Below are 17,044 nucleotides of genomic sequence, written 5' to 3' on the forward strand. Positions count from 1 at the left end.
CAGCCCAAACAAGCCGCCTTTCAGGAACCCCATGGACTTTCTTGCCCTCTGGTAAAGCAGGATTCCACCACCCACAAGAGAGCGTGGACCCCCTTCTCCGAGATCCGCTTACTGCGCCCCACTCCCGGGGACAGCGACCCTCCCACACGCCATGGCAGCTACCTGAGGACCCGCGCCTCGGAGAATTCCTCATAACTGTGCATGGAGTCGCTGTAAGATTCCCGGGACCCCAGAGGCGGCGGGCGGACAGAATACTGGTGGACAGAGGCGTTGGGCTGCGACGTGGTGTAATAGGGCGGCGGGATGCTGTTGCTGGTCTCACTGCGGTAGTCACTGTCCCGATCATCCACAGCACTGTCGGGGTCATCGTCTGGAAGAGAGAGCAGGTAAATGGGGAGAGTGAGGAGAGAGAGGGCACACAGGGGGTCAGTGCAGTCCCCAGCCTTGGGGAGTCTTTATTGGCTACTCCCAAGAAGAGAATGCTCCCTGGTAATGCTGGAAGGACGTGGGTCATGTTAATAGAGGCATAGGCTGAGGAGCAAGGGTCACACTAGACCTAGAGTCTGAGTGTCCTATGATTTGAAGAGGACAGGGATAATCTAAAGGGTGTCCTTCAGCTGAAATGTAAGGATGAACTTTGTCAAAGTCCAGACGCTCTGGCAATTGAGATGGGATTTTCCTTCCCCATCAGGCAGTGGGTTTTAGAGAAGCTACATACTCGGAGGGAGATCAGGAGGAGCAGCTGCCCTTCAGCCCTCGAGATTGCCCGGTGTCTGAGGAGGGCCCTGGGCCTGAACCTGCACCCACCCCCAGGTTGGAGCTCAGGCCAGCAAGACCACCTTCCCCGCCCCAGCCCCTGAGTATGGCTGGAATGGAGGCACACTGGCTTGGCTGGTCTCCTAGTACAAAGAAAACAGTTTATTTTCTAAATTCTAAAGAAAGAGGATTCTAATTTTAAAGCCACACACCCGGGTAGTAGAGTAATTAGGATGCAAACATTTTTTTCTCTCTCCTTTTCTGTACCTTCTGGGAAGTCTTTTTTTTTTTTTTTTAAAGAAGTAGTTGGACACAATACCTTTATTTTGTTATTTATTTTTATGTGGTGCTGAGGATCGAACCCAGGGCCTGGCACCTGCTAGGCCAGCGCTCTACCGCTGAGCCACAAGCCCAGCCCCATGGGAAGTCTTTATTTCAATAATGCACAGGTTACTTCTCTAATTTAAAAGAATGATAGTTATGTTTCTTTTGAAAGCAAAGCAAAATTCAGTTGATGTAGAAAACCAGAAAAGTAGGGGAAAGTGTGGTGTCGGGGGCAAATCCCAGGTCCCAAATCTTTGACCAGTGAGGGGGACCTTTAGGCTTTTGCTGCATTAGGAGGGAGATGTGATGTCACCAACAGCATCAAAAATGTGACTCTGACCAGGTGCGGTGTATCATGCCTGTAATCCCAGCAGCTCAGGAGGCTGAGGCAGGAGGATCTTTAGAGAGACCTGGCTTTAGAGAGACTCCCCTGGATCAAAGAGGATGTGGGGAAGGGGACGGGGCCTCCAGCGGGTGGAGGACAGGAAGAAATTTTTCTAGAAAGGAAGGACAGGAAGCCATTTCCTAGCGGGAGCGGGTCTGCCTGGGGGGTGTGGCCTCCTTCCCCGGCAGGTGGGGGTGTGGCGGGCGTGGCCCGGGGAGGCGTCCAGGTGCCCCTGGGCTCAGCCCTGGCGCCCGCCTCCCTCCCTCCCTCCCTCCTGCAGCCTCTGAGTGAGGGGGTCTTTTTCCAGGAGGAAGACGGGGGACACAGAGGGAGGAGGGGAGATGGATTATACACGGGGACAAGAGGAGAGGGTCCTGGTGCCCAGCGGGCCTCCACCTGTCCAGTCCTCCCTGCCGAGTCCCCGCACCCAATGGCCATGCCTGCGCCCCACCAGACAGAGCGTGACCCCGAGACTGGTGTTGACGGACGGGCGCGGAGGGCGCAGGGGAGGGTCTTGCCAGCCCTCTGAGCCCCATGTGGCAGCAGCTCCCCATTAGGGGGCGCTGGGTGGGGCACCTGGGGGTCACCAAGATGCCCGCCTCCCCGTGAGCCTCCATTCGGTCAGGGTTACTTACTCTGTTCACCCCAGCCAAAATAATTCCAGTTGCCTACAAAGAGAAGGGGCAGAGATGATAAAGGGGGGCGGAGGGAGGGGCTCTCCCTGCGTCCTCCCCTCCCCGGGTCCCCCAGGGTCCCCCTCATGGCTGACATCTGCTTCCTTTGGACCCTCTTCCCTGGCCTCAGCCAGAAAGCAGCAGTGAGGGCATCTGGACCCAGGGCTTGCAGACTCTGAAGTCTGGGGTCAGAGTTGCCCACCTCTTCCCTCCCCCCAGCTCACGGACAGAAAATCACGTGACCTCGGGAACCCTACGCTCCCAGACACCCTGTTGGGTGGCTTCCATCATTTGGCTTTTTTTTTTTTTTTTTTTTTTTAATAAGTGAAGAAATGGGCTCAGAGAGGGTCAGTGAGCAGCCCAAAGTCACACAGGCTCTGAGCAACAGGCCAAGGGAAAAAAACCCACATTCTCCTTTTATCCGCAATACTGTCACCTCAGAGAAAGTCCCTCTGGAACCTGGCTCCTCTGGGAAAGAGGGGTGAGGAGACACTCCCAGAGGCGGCACAGAGTGGATCCAGGCTCCATTTCCCCAATCAGACCCAACCCAAGTCAGTCTGGGAGGGAGGTCCCCTAGCCGTCCCCAGGATCTCCACCCCCGACCCCTTCACCACCCTCCTGGGCACAGGGGGGACACGTGGATACGGGGGAGACCAAGAGGGGAGGAAAGGAGGAGGGAGAGCAGGTGGAAAGGAGAGGAGGTTGAAGAGCTGCAGGGAGCAGGGGACCCGCCCTAGGGCCACATCATCTGTCCCTTTGTCCCTCTCCAGAGGACTGAGGGCTCCGTGGGGCAGGGGACTTTGGCTTGGCCAGTGGAGAGGAGGTGCGGAGGACCAAGGGACAGCAGCACCTTTACAGCTCCCGCCCGAGGGAGGGCAGTGGGCGGGGGTCGTGGGGGCCACCGTGGGCAGTCGCCTCGGCTCCTACAGACCTGGGCCGAGTGCGCCCTGGCTGGCCAAGCGTGTGACCTGGGGCGGGTCCCCCTTCCTGTGCCTCCAGTTTCACTTAAGAAAACGCTCACGAAGGAGCCACAGCCCCAGGATGCACGTCCTCTGACCGGGTGTTGGCTGCGTGGACCCCACCGTCGGACCGCGAGTGGCCTGGGGTCTGGTGGCCTGGGGTCTGGTGGCCCTGTGCCTAGTTTGCCAGATGAGCTGTGGGCCCTTGGCCAGGGCTGCTGGGAGCTCAGGGGTCCGCAAGCGTCTCTGCCTCGGGTTCTGGGCCCGACAGCCGCAGGGCGAGGCCCCTGTCGGATGCCCTGTCCCTATGGGGAGGACCCCAGGGGTCTAGGAGGGACAGGGATGGGCCTGTGACCACACTGCAGGAGGGGACTGGGCCCAAGCCCCCGATCATTTCTCTTCCCCCATCAAGGGACACTGTCCCTCTAGGACTCTTCTGCGGGGGGCGGTCCTGGGGCAGGGGGAGGAACTCACAGCACTGGCTGCTGGGCACGGGCAGCGGCTTGTCCTGCTCGTCATGGAAGGAGTACTGCAGAGAGGGACAGGAGGCGCTCAGGGCCAAGAAGGTCCCCAGCTCTGTGTCCCCTCCCGTCGGCCTCCAGCCCCTGAGAAAGAGGGGACAGAGCAGGGGAGGGGGCGGGGGGAGGGAGTGGAGCAGATAGGTGCCAAGGGGAGGCTCTGTCCTTGCCGCACTGCGTGTCCCGTCCCCCTGCTTCACAACTGGCACCCAAGTCCCCGTCCCCCACCACCGTGCCCACCCTGCCACCGCAGCTGCATGACGGAGCCCTCTGAACAGACGCAGGGAAGAACAGGCCAGGACTGGGGACAGAGGGGGCGAGGGGGAGGGGGAGGGGAGGGGAGGCCGCACCTCGTCCTGGTCCCTCAGGGTGTTCAGCTGCTCCAGCTTCTTGGCCCAGTACCGCGCCTCCTCCTCGGGGATGTCTGCGGGCACAGCGGGCTGAGGCGGCGGGCAGGTGGCCCCAGCTGAGGGCTCCCTGCCCCTGGCCGTCTCTCCTCCCGGCAGCCTGAGGCCCCACCGAGGCCCAGCCGGGACCCCCAGACCTGAGCCCCGAGGGTCGGGGGCATCAGCCACTCATAGGTGACGCACAGGGGACAGGACGGTCTCAGGCATGCAGTGGGGACACCTCTGCCAACTCGGTGCCCCTTGGAGACGCCCTTCTGGACCCGGCCACTCCCCTGGACTGGGGGGGACATGGGGAAGCCGGGACTCACCCAGGGGCAGCTCGAAGCGCGTGTCCAGCAGGATGCGGTGGAACGTGGGGTCCTTGGTGCCGCAGATTTCGCTGTCGGCCATGATCACCTGGGAGTCCAGCGTCAGCCACTCTCCAGGGCCCTCCTGGGGTCGTGGGAGGGTGACGGGGCCAAGGGCTCTGGTTAGCTACGGGGATCGTGTCCCCAGCAGGCACCCCTCACCCATATCACCCCCACCCGGAGGGCAAGGGTCCCGTCCCCACTTTATAGTGAGGAAGGCCTCAGCCCAGAGCCATGGGGCAGGTCAGGGAGGCGAGGACCCAGGAGAGCAGGCAGGCGCTGGTGTAGCTTTGTCACGAGGGGTTTGGGGACTCTGGCTTCACACTCCTCCCACCGCCCAAGGAGGAAACGCCCAAAGAGAATGAGCCTGTTCCCTGATGATTCGGGGACATGGGCCCTGTGAGCAAGGGGGTCCACTCTGAACCTCAGTGTTTTCATCTCTTAAATGAGAACAGTCTCCTGTGGAGTCCTCTGACTGCTGCCCGCGTGACCAGGCCCCCCTCACACTTGGGGGGCCACTCGAGGCCTCTTTTGAGGCTCATTTGCTTGAACTGTCACATTCATTTCCTCCCTTGTCCTGGTTCATTCAATCATGGACTCAAAACCAAATGCTCCCTGGAGCCACCTCTGTGCCAGCTTCATGCTGAGTGACGCCAGGGTCCCCAAGGGCCCCAGGCATCAGTCTGGCTCCTGAAGAGCTCACAGTCCTGGGAAGCAACGCTGGGCCCCTGAGGTCAGGGCCAGGCCTGAGGGCTGCAGGGACGTTGGCCAGGGCTTCAGGAGGGAGGTGTGAGCTCAGAGGGGAGTGGAAGGGAGGGCACTGGGGCCCAGGAACAGCATCTGCAAAGACTCAGAGGCCAGGATCTGCACAGTGAGCAGGCCGAGCCAGGGCCTCCCAAGGGACAGGGCAGGGACAGCTCAGAGCTCCAGGCCCTAAGATCCTGCAGCGGTCAGCACAGAGTGGGTAAGAATCAGGTCAGGAGGCCCAGAGGGGAGGCCAGAACTGAGCTGTGGGGACAGGGAGGTCACCAGAGTGGTCCCCACCCTCTGGTGTGGTGTGAGGGCAGAGGTGTTGGGCTTCTGTCTACACTGTCCTCTGGCTGGTGTCATCCTGCTGCCCTCCGGGGGCGCAGAACACTAGCTGCCCACATCCCCCTCCTTCCATAGAAATCTATTTGTAGCTGTGATGGGGCATGGCTTAAGACTACATTTCCCAGAATTCACTGAAGCCAGGTGGAACCACAGTTCAGTTTTGGCCAATGGGATGTATTTAAAATGCTGGGAGCAGCCTCCAGGTTGGGCCTTAGCTAAGCAGGTGAGCACTCCCCTTTACTACCTTTCCTTGGCTGGAATGAAAATGCAACGATGAGCCTCAAACAGCCACTTTGGACCATGAGGTAGAAGTCATATGGGAGAGCCACAAGTTGAAGGAACTTGGGCCCCAGTGGCTCTGTCTTAACAACCCCAAAGGTATACATAGATGTTGTCGGGGGCAGAGAGTAAATGCCCATCTTGTTTAGGCCACAAGCCTCTGAGCACTCCTCTTCCCCACCTTCAGCCCACCCACCACTCACCTCATTGGACTGTCGGATGGTCCTCAGTGGGATCCACACAGTGCCCACCATTGTGTCCCAGATGAGACCCTTGTTCCACACCTCCACAGTCAGTCCTAAATCCAGGCGGTTAATCTCACTGTGGAAAGGGGAGACGGGGTATCAGGGGAGCAGCGGGGAGAGCATGGGAGCTCAGAGAGGTTAGTTCGTTTGCCTGAGGATGCACAGCATACTGCAATTTAACCCCCCTAGCTGGATGGCAAGAGGGGAAACTGAGGCCAGAGGTGGGCACTGACTGGCTTTGAGTACCACAGAAGCCAGCCAGGAGGGAAGGAGCGGGGACACATGTCACATGTCTCCCACGTCTGTCTTCTGAGCCCTGCTGGAGCCTTCGACCCTGATGACGCAGGAGCGTGAAGAAGCTGCTGAAACCCCGACCTGGCCCCACTGTACCCCATAACAGCATCTGGGTGTCTCCAGCCTTGCAGTGTCACCTCTGCTGAACAGGTGGGGACGCTCCTGAGCACATGAACACGTGCACTTTCCCGCCCTTTCCCTGAGGGTTCACCCTGGAAATGGGCCAATTCAGGGACTGCCTGCCCCTCCCCCGCACACCATCCCCCACCCCCCACCCCAGGGGGGTGGGGGTGGGGCTTCCCTGGAGGGGACACAGCTGAGATCCAAAGGACAGGCTGCTGCTTGGGGCGAGGAGAAGACCGCAAGTGCTAAGGCCCTGGGGCAGGACCAACCTGGGCTGTGGGAACCTGTGGCTGGGGCCGGTGAGGAGGAGATGGAGAGGTGCTGGCGGGGACAGTGGGCAGGAGTGTGGCTTTATTCTGAGGTCGACAAGCTACGGACACGTTTGGAACAGAGGAGTGACAGGATGTGATTTACAGTTTTAAAAATATCCCCCTGGCTGCCTGGAGCAGAGCAGATTGTGGGGGGCGGGCCGCAGCGGGAGGCCGGGGGCGGAGGCCGGGACTTGGCCGGTGGCTGCTGAGATAAAGGGAAGCGGTTGGATTCTGGATGCGCTTTGGGAAAGGGCCGGCGGGGCAGGGAGGGACAGGCCACTCGGCTCCCTGGCGGTGCCAGGCACTGCCCGAGGTGGCCGGGATGCGGGCAGGGGCGTGGCTGAGCTGGACGGGCAGACTCACAACATGAAGTCCTGCTCCCAGCTGGGCTGGCTGCCGCGCACCGCGATGGTCGTGCTCTTGACATTCTGCACCTTCAGGGTCACGTACGTGTTGAATTTCTCTGTGGCGGTGACAGCAGAGTCAGCGACGCAGTTCAGGGACTGCACTGCCCGCTCCCGAGTTCTGGGTCCCCGAGGTGACCCGCAGGGGCTCCTGCCCGGCCAGCCCTCCCCACGCCAGGCCCCCAGGCGACAGGCCGGGCTGGGGAGGGGACACCTGAGATGGGGAGACCTGGCATCTGGGGCCTCACCCAGCTGCCTAGAAATGACCAGCTCTGGGGCTGGGGGCGTGGCCGGCTGGTGAAGCCCCTGCTGGCCTGAAGTCTCCAGGTCCGCCCGGGAACATGGGTTCCTCTTGAGACCAGGCCTTTGGTTTTGGCTGGGAAGACCAGGGTCCCAGAAAAGGGACAAAACTGACCGTGAGAAACTCCCTTTGGGGCTGGGGCTGGGGCCCAGTGGCAGAGGGCCTGCCTGGCACCGGAGAGGCACTGGGTTGGGTCCTCAGCACCGCATACAAATAAATAAAATAAAGGCATGGGGCCATCTACAACTACAAAAAAGATTTTATTCTAAATAGAAAGAAAGAAAAAAAAAAACTCCCTTTGGTTTTTGCTTTTCTGGACCTCGGTATCCTCATCTGTAGCAGGTCTGTCCCTGCCGGGCTTCCCGAGACCCCCTGGGAAGCCAAGGCTCGGAGTGAGCCCCACTGGCCTGGGCTAGCGGGGTGGAAGGTGGGGACACGGTGGAAACAGGGCCATCCCAGGCCAAAGGCCCCCTCCCAGCTCCACCCTCCCACGCCCCTCCTCCCTGTGCAGAAACCAAGTCTGAGTCTGGATGCAAAGCCAGACAGCCTCCCAGCCTCTCCAGGGACAGACAGACAGACAGAACATCGGAGCGGCGCTTACCTTGGGCACCATCAAACTTGGCTTTTTTGACTGTGGAGAGAGACAGAGAGGGAGGAGAGGAGGGGGGAGGTGGAGGGGACACAGATGGACAGACATCCAAGCCAGAGCCACAGACGCAGAGGAGAGACACAGAGAGTCACAGACACCGAGAGACACGGGAGAAAGCCACAGCCAACCAAACAAATGAACGAGGCAAAGCCAGGGACAGCAACAAGGAGGATGAAGGAGGTAGGGGGGAGAGAGAGAGAGAGAGAGAGAGAGAGAGAGAGAGGTCATCAGATAGATGAGTACAGGCAGACCTAGGGTGGGAGGAAACTGGACCACGGGAGCAGTCCCCACAGTCCCCCACCTCCCACAGCCCCAGCCCTCCTGGAGTTGAGCCTTCATCTGCAATGGAGTAAGAGTCCTAAGAAGGAACGGGGCAGGTGACCATAGAAGCCTCCTCCAGGAAGCCCTCCAGGATTGATTGCCTCTGAGCAGTGTGGAAGGGGTGGGTGTGAGGACGGCTGCAGCCCAGGGGCCCTCGAGGTCCAGGTGCGACTGGTTTACAGGACAGGAACTTCCCTTCACAGCATCTCGGCCCCTCCCGAACCTGCTCCCCGTGGGACCCTAGTCCCTCTTCCCTTCTCCCTCCTTTCACCGCCCCCTTCTTTTCCACAGCACCTGGACCAAACCGAAGCAATCGAAGGACTATGCCTGGAGAAGAAGTTCTTCCCCTGCCCCCCGCCCCAGGGAACCCGGGTCCTCCTGACCCCAGAGATGGTCGCGCACCCCCTTCTCACCGCCCACCCTCTGTTCTGCGCCCTCGGGTTTGTTTGTATTTATTTATTTATTTATTTGGGGATTGAACCCAGGGGCACCGAGTCACACCGAGCCACCTCCCCAGCCTCTTTTTATATTTTATTTAGAGACAGGGTCTGGCTGAGTGGCTTAGGGCCTCGATGTTGCTGAGGCTGGCTTGGAACTCGCACCCTCCTGCCTCAGCTGCGCCCAGCATTCCGGTCTCTGGACGGGTGCGTGGAAGCCGTGGAGCAATGAATTCCTAGAAACAGGACCGTGTAGGGACAGGTGCCACAGCCTCTTGGGTTTGTATCTCTGTCCCCATCACTTGAGTTTCTGCCTTGCGAAACGCTTGACGGGAGCCAGGGAACACAGGAGTCCATCCAGGGTGGGAGCCGGTGACTCTGACACGGGGTGGTGACTGTGGTCGGGTCCCTTGCAGCAGAGGAGTCGGCAATGAGAGGGCGCTTTCCTAAGCCAGCGCCAACCTCCTCACCCCAAAGGCCCAGACTTTAAACGCAAATGATGGGGCATCACACCCGCCACACTTGAGTTTGGCCTTGGCAGGTAGAGTGTGGATGGAGCCTTTGACTGGGCGTTGGGACAGGTGAGCACTGGCTCTGCTGGGAGCCAAACAGAGCTGGTTCAGATTCAGTGCTGTGTGACCCTGGGCTAGTGAATCCCCCTTTCTGGGCCTCCATCTTTGTCTTACTCTCCCTCCCTGCTTTTCTAGATCTGGTTCTCTCCCTCTTTCTTTCTCTCTCCCTCCCTCTCTCCCCTGTACCTATTTCCTGTCCTCATCTCTGTTTCTTTCCCCCACACCTGAAATCAGTATCAGTCCCTGTGTCCTCACTTTTCTGCTCAAGGCACATGGCTGCATGGAGTTAAGGGCCCTGTCTTGCCTGCTCAATCAGTCCCTGTCCCACTGCCCTGTGGAATCCTTGTCACCCAGCTCCCAGGGAGCTCTCCTACCAGTCGCCCCAGCCTGGCCCAGGCCTCCTCGGGGGAGAGCACACCTGGGAGGCTCTGGCAAAGGTGGGCAGCCGCGGGGCGGGGGGGAGGCACCCAGATTGAGGCTGGGAAAGGCACCTACAGGGCAGATGGAGCCTAGGAGAGAAGGGGAAGGGGGAGCAGGAGGGGAGGAGGAGGACTGAACAGCAGGCAGGAACCCTCAGGTCACTGTTGGGGACAGGCTCGGGAGGTGCCGGGCTGGGTGGGGGAGGGGTGCGTTGGGGGCACTTGGAGGGGCAAGCTGTGCCCGGCTCCGTGGACAATGCCCGCTTTGCAGACCATGGGCCCGGCTCAGGGCAGCCCTGAAGCCTTCTGGCGTGCGTCTGTCTCCCTCCCTGTGTCTTTCCTCCCAGAGGCTCTCGCCGGTCTCCCACCAAGTCACTCATGTCTCCCTGCTCTATTCTCCCCACCCTGTCACTTGTTCCTCCTCCCGGTCTCTCTGGTCCCCTCTTCCTCCCTCTGGCTCTCGGCTCCCTGCAACCCCAGCCGGCCCCTCCCCGCAGGCTGTCCGGACCGAGGGTGCGGGGCTCAGGAGGGCCTCAGGCCGTGGGGACTCGCTGGAGGGCTCTGTCCTGCTGGCTGAGGCCAGCTCGGGCCCTCAGCCCCTGCAGAAGGACATCAATATTTGCTCATCCTTCAGGAGGCTCAGCGGGATTTTCCCTCAGAGAAAAGGGAAAACCCAAAGCCGCCCAGGCTGGGGACAGGGGTCTCAGAGGGTAAAGGAGGGTCTTAAGAAGGCTGCGGGGCTTGGAGGCGGGGGTCTCGGGGCGGGGCTTAGGGACGTTGTATGGGGGCGGGGCTTATAGGAGCCGGGCTTAGGGAGGGTGGTCTCGGGGCGGGGCTTAGGGAGGGTGGTCTCGGGGCGGGGCTTAGGGAGGGTGGTCTCGGGGCGGGGCTTAGGGAGGGTGGTCTCGGGGCGGGGCTTAGGGAGGGTGGTCAGGGGTACAGGGCAGGAGGGAGGGGTGGTCTGAGTGAGGAGGGGCTTGGAGGAAGGTGGCGGGGCGCTCAGAGGGGGACCAAGGGGCTGGAGAAGGAACGGGTTCCGCTGGTGTCTTTCCCTGCCGGCGCAGGCTCTCCCCAGACGCGCCGTCCTCGCCGTCACGTCCCGCCACCTTCACGCCGCGCCAGTTGCTGGATGAGGGTCAGCGGGGCGGAAGCGCCAGCCCTCCCCAGCGGGCTCCGAGTCACAAGCGGGCACAAGGCTATTTATAACGTGGGCGCGGAGGGCGTGAGCGACGCGACGGCGGGGAGGTGGCGGGAGCGGCCCGGGCGGGGGAAGGGGGGGCGCGGGCGCTGTCGCCCTCTGACGGCGGGTGTCGGGTGGGTGGAGACACCGCGTCACGCGCAGCCAGTGGCCTGCGCGGCCTCGGATGTCTCTGGGGCCCCTCAGCCGGGACTGATGAATGTGGTTACAGATGCTCCCCGAACCTGGGGAGGCTGGAGCGGGGGTTCAGGCTGCGGGATCCCCATGGGCACTGCGGGGCTCGAGGCCTCAGTTTCTGCATCTGGGAAATGGGGAGAGGTCAAACTGGGTGGTTTTGATCCCCTCTTCCTCCCTCTCCCCCTTCTGCCTTGTCATTATTATAGTGTCATTAATAATAATAATTAATAATAGTATTAACACGTTATTATTAGGACTAGTATCATGACTATTTTTATTATTTGGTTGATTTTTCAGCGTGCCCTTGGCTAAGATTCTAGGATCCTGAATTTTAACTGAAGGGGCCTCCAGTCTTGGGGCACTTGTGACCTGCCAGATGAGGGGGGCAGTGTGAAGGGAAGGGGGAGGGGAACCCAGCCATCAAGGAGAGACCCGAAAGCCCACTCCCCTGATGTGCTCACTGAGTGTCAGAATATACACAGTGCAAGGCCACCATATCAAAGGGTGGCTTTGGCATGGGGGTGGGGAACATAGAAAATCCAGAAATAGATTCCAGGATATTTGACGGTTTCCCGTGTGATGCTGCTGGCAGACACTTCAGAGGAAGACGGATGAGCTCTATGATATAGGGCGTTGACCCTGCGGGTTTTGCACGGGGCAGAGAATAAGCGAGGACTCTCAGACTCTACTGGAGGAAATAAGCTGGAGGCAGACTGAAGCCTTCTGTGTGAAAAACAAACATGCCAAGAACCCAAGGATCAGTGATCCTGTGCTGCTTACCACGGACCACTAAGAATTAGGCCCAGTGTAAACAGTCGTAGTTGCTCAATAAATGGCGATTCGCTAAAGGCTTTTCCTTTCCTCCTATGGTTGACTTGCGCTAAGACCAACCCTGCGTGCAATTGGACGCTGTCCGTGGTTCTGAACCCTCCATCCCTGCTCTTGTATCCCTGATGAACTTGGCTTCCATTGTGCTGCTCAAGAGCTGAAGACCCCTCTTGGAGCTCTCCTCGGGTCTACATAGAGTGCCCTACACTGACGTTCCCGAAAGCTCTTAGGCTCCACTAATAAAAACACCATCACTGATTTTCCATTTCTTTGGCTCACACTTATTGGGCCTTCCCATAGGCCAGGCATCATGCCAAAGGGCCCTGCCTCCTCTCATTAGAGCATCCTGGCAAACCCAGGTGGCACTGGCGCTATTGGTGTGCCCATTCTACAGATGGGCATGCTGAGGAATGGAGAGCATGTGGGACTTGCAGAGAGTGATGAATGCAGGATTCAAACCCAGACCTGCTCAAGACAGAATGCCCTCGTTAGCACCTCACAGGTGAGAGGAAAGACCCAGATACAGATGCCCCCTGCTGGGTGACATCACAGATGGGGCAGCCCAGGAGAGTGATCTGTAAAGTCTTCCTGGGAGAGAGGAGGAAAATAGCCATTATGAATGAGGAGGTGGTGACGTGCCAGTTTACTGAGTGGATACGGGAAGAAGGCAATCAGGACAGACTCTCACCCATGGAGGGAACTTGGCTGTCTCCCAGGTTCTGAGGCTGAGAGGAGGCTCAACGGCCTTCCCTTGCCCACAGCAGGCTCGGGAGTCGTTAGTTTCACCTCTGGCTCTGTGGCAGTAGACAAGTTGCTAGACCTCTCTGAGCCTCAGTTTTGCTCATCTGCAAAATGGGGCTGCTCTGAGGATTCAAGAGGGCAGTGGGCACAAAAATCCTCGAAACCGTGCCTGCAGCATGCTGGATGGGTGGGACTTGTGGATGTTATTATTGGTCGTGAGGCAAATTTTTTCCTCGCACACATTCACTGATGTGTTTGCCTTATTCGCCCATCAAATATTTATGGACCCTTTAAAACCTGATGGTCTATGCAAAATGCCGAGAGCACAGGAAAGCCTGGAATTGATCCTGACCGCCGCGCCTTGGACCATGCTGTTCCTTTGCCTGGACCACTGTCTTCCCTCCGATTATCTTTCCCCTCATCTTCTGACACTCAGGCAAATGGCAGGGCCACGTTCAAGGCAGGCTTCTAGAGGAAGAGTGTCCTGGACCCCTCCCCCGCTCCTCAGCCTTTCCCCATCTCTTTTACCCTAACACAATTAGGAGAGTGGCCAGGGGTAGGACTGGGTCCCCAGAACCAAGAACAGTGCCTGGTACACAGCAGGTGCTCAATGACTGCTTATCACGTAAATATGAGCAACTTCATAAAGGAACCAGGTGCATTTACCATTGGCAACCTCAGGACACTGCCAACAGCTGGCAGGCCGATTAAGAGGAGGCCATGTGTTTCCACACAGGTAAGGAAGCAGGAGCCCAGAGCCTCTGGGGCCTCTGCAGACGGGCTCCCGTTTGCTGGCTTGGGGGGCACGGTTGAGCACTTGCATCGGCCTGTTTGCTTGGATGTCTGCAGGGAGGAGTTCACTTGCATAACCAGGGCAGGCGGATGTGTGTGCATGTATAGAGGGACATGGGACTGTTTGTGTGCAGGTGAGGGTCTGCACATATGTGCCTAGAGATGAAGATGTACTGGCATGTGCAATCTTGTGGACAATGAGTTAGTAGCACACACATGTTGGCACATGTGTGCATGCCATGCAGTTCCATGACCCATGTATTTGTGTATTTGCATACACGCACACTCATGTGTACCTGCGTATCTAAGTGAATGTATGTAACATCCTTCGTCCATTCAAAAAGACTGCTTCGAATGTTGGAGCAAGCATTGTCCTGTGTGTATACATATGGTCTTTGTATGTGCTTATGTGTATATAAGTTACTTCATGAGACTTAGTACCTTAACGGGTACAAACGGGTGCATGTCTGGGTGTGAGGTGGTGAGGAGATCTTGTGTATTCTGCACAAGTATGGATACTTCCAGTTGTGCACCCGCAGACACACCCATCTGTATTTCAAACTTTGGCTTACTGCACAGCAGCAAGCCTGGTGGGAATGTGTGTAGGGCGGTGGAGCCTGGGTGAGGAGGGGCAGGTGCTCCAACTCCAGAGATGAGCTCACACCCCAGGGCCACCCCTCCCAGCCTAGTTTCCCTCCCGCCCAGCCCTCCTCACACCCCAACTCTCCCCACCATCCTCCTGGCCCACCCCTCACCACGGGGCTTTACCCGCCTCCAGCTCTTACCGCCCCCCCTTCCTGCTCCAGGGACCAGGAGCCCCCTCCTCACCAGGTCTCCCTGCCCCCACCGCAGCCCCAGCCTCGCCCCGCCCATCAGCCCTCCACTCTGCCCGGGACTCCTTCCCACAAAGTCCACAGAATCCAGCACAATCCTGCCCCCGGGCCTCCCTTTCTGGAAGCCTCCTCCCTCTTACTGCACACCCCCCCACACACCACCCCCGCAGCCGAGCCTCCCGTTTGCGTCAGAGCTAAGCGTGAGATCCCGCCCCCTGCACTAGGCGGGCCTTCCCCAGGAGCCCCGCGAGGGGTGTGGGGGCGGGGAGGGGGCCAGGGAGAGGACGGGGGTCAGCAGGAGCACCCCACGACCCCCGGCTCCGGCGCCGCTTCCTGGAGTGCCAGGGAAGAGCCAACTTCCCCTCCATCCTTCCTCAGGCGTAACCGTGGGGATAGGACGGGGGTCCCCTGGATTTCCCGACAACACCAGCTCCACAGGCCTGGAGGTCAGGGGCTCGAGGTGTGACCTTTGACATTAGGGACCCTTCTCCCACCACCCCCAGCCTCGTCAGACCGAAATAAGCTCAGAGAAAGGGGGCTCCTGTCCCTTTAAGAACACCCGCGTCCACGCCGCCGGCCGGACCCTATTTGCACACGGGAAGCCGCGGCGGGGAGCGGGCGGGCGGGGCTGGGTTTGTGAATGGAGCGGCGGGGGGAGGGGCGGGGGAGGGGCGGGGGCGGGGCCCGGCTCGGGCCTGCCCACCCGGGTCCAGGCGGCCGCTGGAGTTCGGCACGCACGCGCGCGCTCGTACACACGCGCGCGCACACACTCTCACACTCCCCGCCGCCCAAGGTCTCCCGAAGCCTGGCCTCTCACACTCGGTCGACACCCTCCTTCCACCACCGCAGTCTTCATGAAGTGGGCGCGGGGAGCCGCGAACCCCAATCCTTAAAAGTCAGGGTTCAGAATTCTGTGGGCCTCGAGCCCACCCACCGCCAGCCCGCTCCCCGCCCAAGGTCTCCCAGAGCCTGAGTTCTCTGCGGGAGTGCCTCGGACGCCGGGGCCCTGGTGAGCTGGCCTCTCCCAACCCTAGGCTCAAAGGTGTGTTGGGGGGTCATGCGTCTCCCACGTTCCTCTCCCTCCCCCCACCCCAACGCAGAGCGTGGGCCTGGGCGTGGGCCTCAGTGCAGATGGCGCTCTGGCCCCAAAATAGCTCCCCCTTCCCTCCCTGCAGCCCAAAGTGGGTGAGGTGAGGATGGACCCACAGGGGTCGGGGTCGAGGGCGGGGGGTCGTGCGGGGGTCACTGCTCTTCCAAAAGGGTCTGCTCCCTACAGAGAAGGCTGGGTGCGTCTTCAGGGGGTCTGGAGGGGGCGGGGGAAAGTCCCTCCCGCTGTCCTCCCAGTCCCCATCTGGGAGGCCAAAGAGTTCCTGGGAGAAGCAGCCCCACACCCCCAGTCATCGCGCTCTCTGGACGCTGGGGGTCTCCCTGGCCCCCTCCCCCTAGTCCTCTTCCCCCTCTTCTAGGGGGTCCTAGAACTCTCCGCCGTCCTGAGGGCCTAGACGCCCGCCCACCCAGACCTTCCATTTCCGGGGCTTGGGGACCCGCGCCCCTTCGAATGCCCAGCCGGGTCCGCGTCCCCGAGGGTCCACAGCCCAGCGCACAGGACGGGACTCCTTCCGAGCGCCCCGCAGGACTCGGACTACCCAGCCAGCCCGCTCCACACGGACCCCTACACCAACAACCCGGTCTACACCGTCGCCCGAGTCTGGACCGCTTCGGGACAGAACCCGAGATCCCCACCCGCGTCCACACGACCCCCAACAGAGGCGATCGGGGACCCCCGAAGAACCGAGCCGCGTCTACACGGGTCACCCCCCGAGGCGGCCTGCCGCAGCGCCCAGCGCTCGCCCCTCGGCGATCCGGCCGCGTGTGCTCAGGTCACCCCCGGAGGAGCCCAGCCGCATCCACGCGGACCCCGGGAGCAGCCCGCGCCCGCACGGGTGCCGACCCGCAGCCTCCCGCCTACCTCCAACGCAGAGCAGGGACATGGCTCCGGAGTCGCCGGCGGGCCGGGGGTGGCCAGGCCGGCTCGGTGGGGTCGGGCTCAGCGGCCGCCGGCTCCGTGCATCTCGCGGCTGCAGCCCGCGCTCTGCTCACGCCCGGGCCCGGCCGCCGCCAGCCATCTTGGTTCAGCACCGGGGGGCGGACAGCTCCTGACGTGGCGCCGGCGCGCGGCAGGCGGGGCCGGAACGCCTGATGGGGCGGGGGCGCCGCAGCCTGGGGGTGCATTAAAGAGCCCCGCGTGGAGCCCCGGATCCCCGCCTCCAGGCCTCCCCCGCACGGGGACTGGGCGGCCCCCACGCATGTCGCCTGCCGGCTCTGCCCGGAGGATCTCCGCTCCTCAGGCTCTGGGTCTCGGTCTCTCCAACACTCTCTTCCCCGCTCTCTGCTCCTGTTCTCTCCAGGCCTTTCTTAATCATGTCTTCCTCTGAACCCCTCTCTGTTCCTTTTCTGTGCTCTGTTAGGTCCCATCTAGGTCTCAATGACCCGTTTCACTTTCTCTAAGCCACCCATCCTTCTTTCCCTGTGTAACTAGAAATCTATTCATCCGTCAATGCCCACTCCTCCTCCTCCGGCAAGCCTTCCTTGACTTCCCTTGCACTGACCTCTCTGGGTCCCCTGCTCCCAGCCCTTCCTCTAGTTGGGCCCTGATTC

The 17,044-nt window shown here is 60.5% G+C and overlaps 1 protein-coding gene across 3 annotated transcripts in view; it reads right to left on the bottom strand.

Annotated features, from left to right (window-relative positions):
• Positions 1-16,542, bottom strand: part of Unc13a (unc-13 homolog A) — a 59,494-nt gene extending 42,952 nt beyond the window's left edge. For all 3 annotated transcript variants that reach the window (XM_078037801.1, XM_078037800.1, XM_021731508.3), the window contains exons 1-9: positions 16,356-16,542; positions 8,021-8,050; positions 7,078-7,177; positions 5,945-6,062; positions 4,332-4,455; positions 3,967-4,040; positions 3,573-3,627; positions 2,101-2,133; positions 163-370 (exon numbers count right to left, since the gene is read on the bottom strand). In XM_078037801.1, the coding sequence (XP_077893927.1) occupies positions 163-370; positions 2,101-2,133; positions 3,573-3,627; positions 3,967-4,040; positions 4,332-4,455; positions 5,945-6,062; positions 7,078-7,177; positions 8,021-8,050; positions 16,356-16,377 (764 nt within the window). In that variant the 5' untranslated portion in view covers positions 16,378-16,542. The remainder of the gene's footprint in view (positions 1-162; positions 371-2,100; positions 2,134-3,572; positions 3,628-3,966; positions 4,041-4,331; positions 4,456-5,944; positions 6,063-7,077; positions 7,178-8,020; positions 8,051-16,355) is intronic.
• Between the last annotated feature and the right edge of the window lie 502 nt (positions 16,543-17,044).

The sequence above is a fragment of the Ictidomys tridecemlineatus genome, chromosome 2 (assembly GCF_052094955.1).
Source record: "Ictidomys tridecemlineatus isolate mIctTri1 chromosome 2, mIctTri1.hap1, whole genome shotgun sequence".
NCBI lineage: Eukaryota > Metazoa > Chordata > Mammalia > Rodentia > Sciuridae > Ictidomys > Ictidomys tridecemlineatus.